This window comes from Notolabrus celidotus, unplaced genomic scaffold (genome assembly GCF_009762535.1).
Source record: "Notolabrus celidotus isolate fNotCel1 unplaced genomic scaffold, fNotCel1.pri scaffold_373_arrow_ctg1, whole genome shotgun sequence".
Classification (NCBI taxonomy): Eukaryota; Metazoa; Chordata; class Actinopteri; order Labriformes; family Labridae; genus Notolabrus; species Notolabrus celidotus.
In genome coordinates this window covers 1-2,500 of record NW_023260197.1, presented here as the reverse complement: position 1 = coordinate 2,500, position 2,500 = coordinate 1, and the positions used below count along the sequence as shown (strand labels likewise).

The 2,500-nt window shown below is 54.8% G+C and overlaps 1 protein-coding gene across 1 annotated transcript in view; it reads right to left on the bottom strand.

Moving 5' to 3' along the window:
* Nucleotides 1-1,750, bottom strand: part of pick1 (protein interacting with prkca 1) — a gene marked incomplete at its 5' end in the record, with an annotated part of 2,258 nt that extends 508 nt beyond the window's left edge. Inside the window, 8 exons of the mRNA XM_034679184.1 lie at nt 1-366; nt 558-702; nt 795-845; nt 932-1,024; nt 1,107-1,240; nt 1,317-1,379; nt 1,498-1,551; nt 1,651-1,750. The exon at nt 1-366 is cut by the window's left edge and continues 508 nt beyond it. Of these exons, the coding sequence (XP_034535075.1) occupies nt 110-366; nt 558-702; nt 795-845; nt 932-1,024; nt 1,107-1,240; nt 1,317-1,379; nt 1,498-1,551; nt 1,651-1,750 (897 nt within the window). The remainder of the gene's footprint in view (nt 367-557; nt 703-794; nt 846-931; nt 1,025-1,106; nt 1,241-1,316; nt 1,380-1,497; nt 1,552-1,650) is intronic.
* Between the last annotated feature and the right edge of the window lie 750 nt (nt 1,751-2,500).

Here is a 2,500-nt window from a genome sequence, read left to right as displayed (position 1 = left end):
CTCCGTCACGTCCAGCCTCCGTCACGTTCAGCGACACTCAAAGAAAGATAAAGCTGTGATTTAAAGTTCCTCTGATCAACACAGCGGCACGTTTCCATCCCTCCCTCACTCATTCATCATCGATCAGTTTCTCTGCTCCGTTCTCTGCTTGTCTTCCGGCGCTGCCTCCCTCCTTCTCCTTCTCCTCCTCTTCCTCCTCCTCCTCCTCGTCTCCGGCGAAGGACGGGCTGCTGTAGTTGATCATGGTGCGGGACAGGTCCACCTCGATGGGGAAGACGTCCGCCTCCTTCAGGACGGCGTAGCACTCGTCGTAGTAGTGCGACATGCCGGAGACGAAGCGCTGCAGCTGGAACACGATGTCCTGGACTAGAGGAGGACCAGAGGAGACAGAATCTGTTACTGGTCTGTTCTGGTAATGGTGAGCTGAAGCACAAGAACTCAAACTGTGACCTGATGAAACCCCAGATTAAACCCAGAACATGATACAGTGATCTCTGGTCTAGATTTAAAGTCCTGACCTCCTGACCCCTTAGTAAATAAAGAACTCATGAGCAGACCGTGTTTCTGATCCAGCAGCTCGATCTTCTCCAGGACGTCCTTCCTCATCTTGGCGAAGCGAGCTCGAGCTTCCTGTCGGCACCGCAGCACCAGCCGGTACTCGTAGTTCCCGGTGCTGACGCGGTACAGCGGCTCCCCCATGGCCTGTGGAGACAGGAAGTTAACCACGCTGCAGTGAACGCAGCGTGTGAGGGAGGACAGAGAGACACACTCAGAGGATCTACAGAAGGACTCACGATGCTGCTGTACTCTTCATCGTCCATCTCCTTCACCTTCAGGCAGTACGACTGAAACAAACACACACACACACCGTCACCTTCCTGTTCACACACACTTTAAAGACCAGCTGCAGGTCTGAGTCTCTGAGACTCACCAGGTACTCAAACTTCACGTCCAGGTACTTCCTGATGGTGAGCTTGGTGTCGGGGATGGCCTTGTGGAGGTACGTGTTCAGATCGTGGAGCATCTGCACAACGAGAGAGACCAACAGGAGTCTGAGACCAGACCGTCCTAAACACACTTCAGAGTCAGACTTCAGGGGCACTCACAGGTTTGATGGTCTTCAGCAGCTGGATCCCGTACTTCTCGATGGAGCGGTGAGCGTCTGCAAACTTCACAAAAGCCTCGCTGGCTGCAGCCTGAGGCTCCCGCACGCCGATGACGGAGAACACGTCCCCGAACGCTGAAGGAGAGAGACGAGCGTTAGACGAGCTGAGACACGGAGTCAGATAAGATCACGCTGCTCTCACACGACTGACCTCTGTGAGTCTGAGAGAGCTCGAAGAACGCTCGCAGGAGTCTCTTGGTGTGCTCCATCAGACCTGCAGGAAACAGGAGCAGTTATTGGACGCAGCAGAGACCGGGCGTCTGAGATCTCAGAGTCACACTCAGAGTCATCACACTGAACCAACACGGCCTGATATCATGATCACTCTTTACCTTTGTAGAGCTCGGCTGTCTTCTCCAGCTCCTCCAGTCGCTTCACCAGACCGTCTGTAAAGAGAGGAGCTTTAAACCTGCTCTTATAAACACCTGATGACATCATCATCATCATCATCATCATCATCATCATCATCATCATCATCTCCTCACCGTTACATAAGATCGCTCTGCTGAGTCCCAGAGCGTCCGCGGTCCCTGAACTCATGTTCTCCACCAGACGATGTTTGACCTTCTTCAAAACTGAGACACAGACAAGAGATTAAAACATCAGAGAGGAGGAGGAGGAGGAGGAGGAGGAGGAGGAGGAGGAAGAGGAGGAGGAGGAGGAGGAAGAAGAAGAGGAGGAGGAGGAGGAGGAAGAAGAAGAGGAGGAAGAGCAGGAGGAGAGGAGGAAGAGGAGGAGGAGGAGGAGGAGGAAGACCAGGAGGAAGGAGGAAGAGCAGGAGGAAGGAGGAAGAGCAGGAGGAGGAGGAAGAGTAGGAGGAAGAGCAGGAGGAAGTGCAGGAGGAGAGGAGGAAGAGGAGGAGGGAGGAGGAAGAGGAGAAGGAGGAGGAGGAAGAGCAGGAGGAAGAGCAGGAGGAGAGGAGGAGGAGGAGGAAGAGCAGGAGGAAGAGCAGGAGGAGAGGAGGAAGAGGAGGAGGGAGGAGGAGGAAGAGAAGAAGGAGGAGAAGGAGCAGGAATAGGAGGAGGAGGGGGAGAAGACAAGAGGAGGAGGAAGAGCAGGAGGAGGAGGAGGAGAGGAGGAAGAGGAGGAGGAAGAGGAGGAGGAAGCGCAGGAGGAGAGGAGGAACAGGAGGAGAAGCAGGAGGAAAGGAGGAAGAGGAGGAGGAGGAGGAGGAAGAGCAGGAGGAGAGGACGAAGAGGAGGTGGAGGAAGAGCAGGAGAAGGAAGAGGAAGAGGAGGAGGAAGAGGAGGAGAAGGAAGAGGAACAGGAGGAGGAAGAGGAGGAGAGGAGGAAGAGCAGGAGGAGGAGGACGAAGAGCAGGAGGAAGAGGAGGAG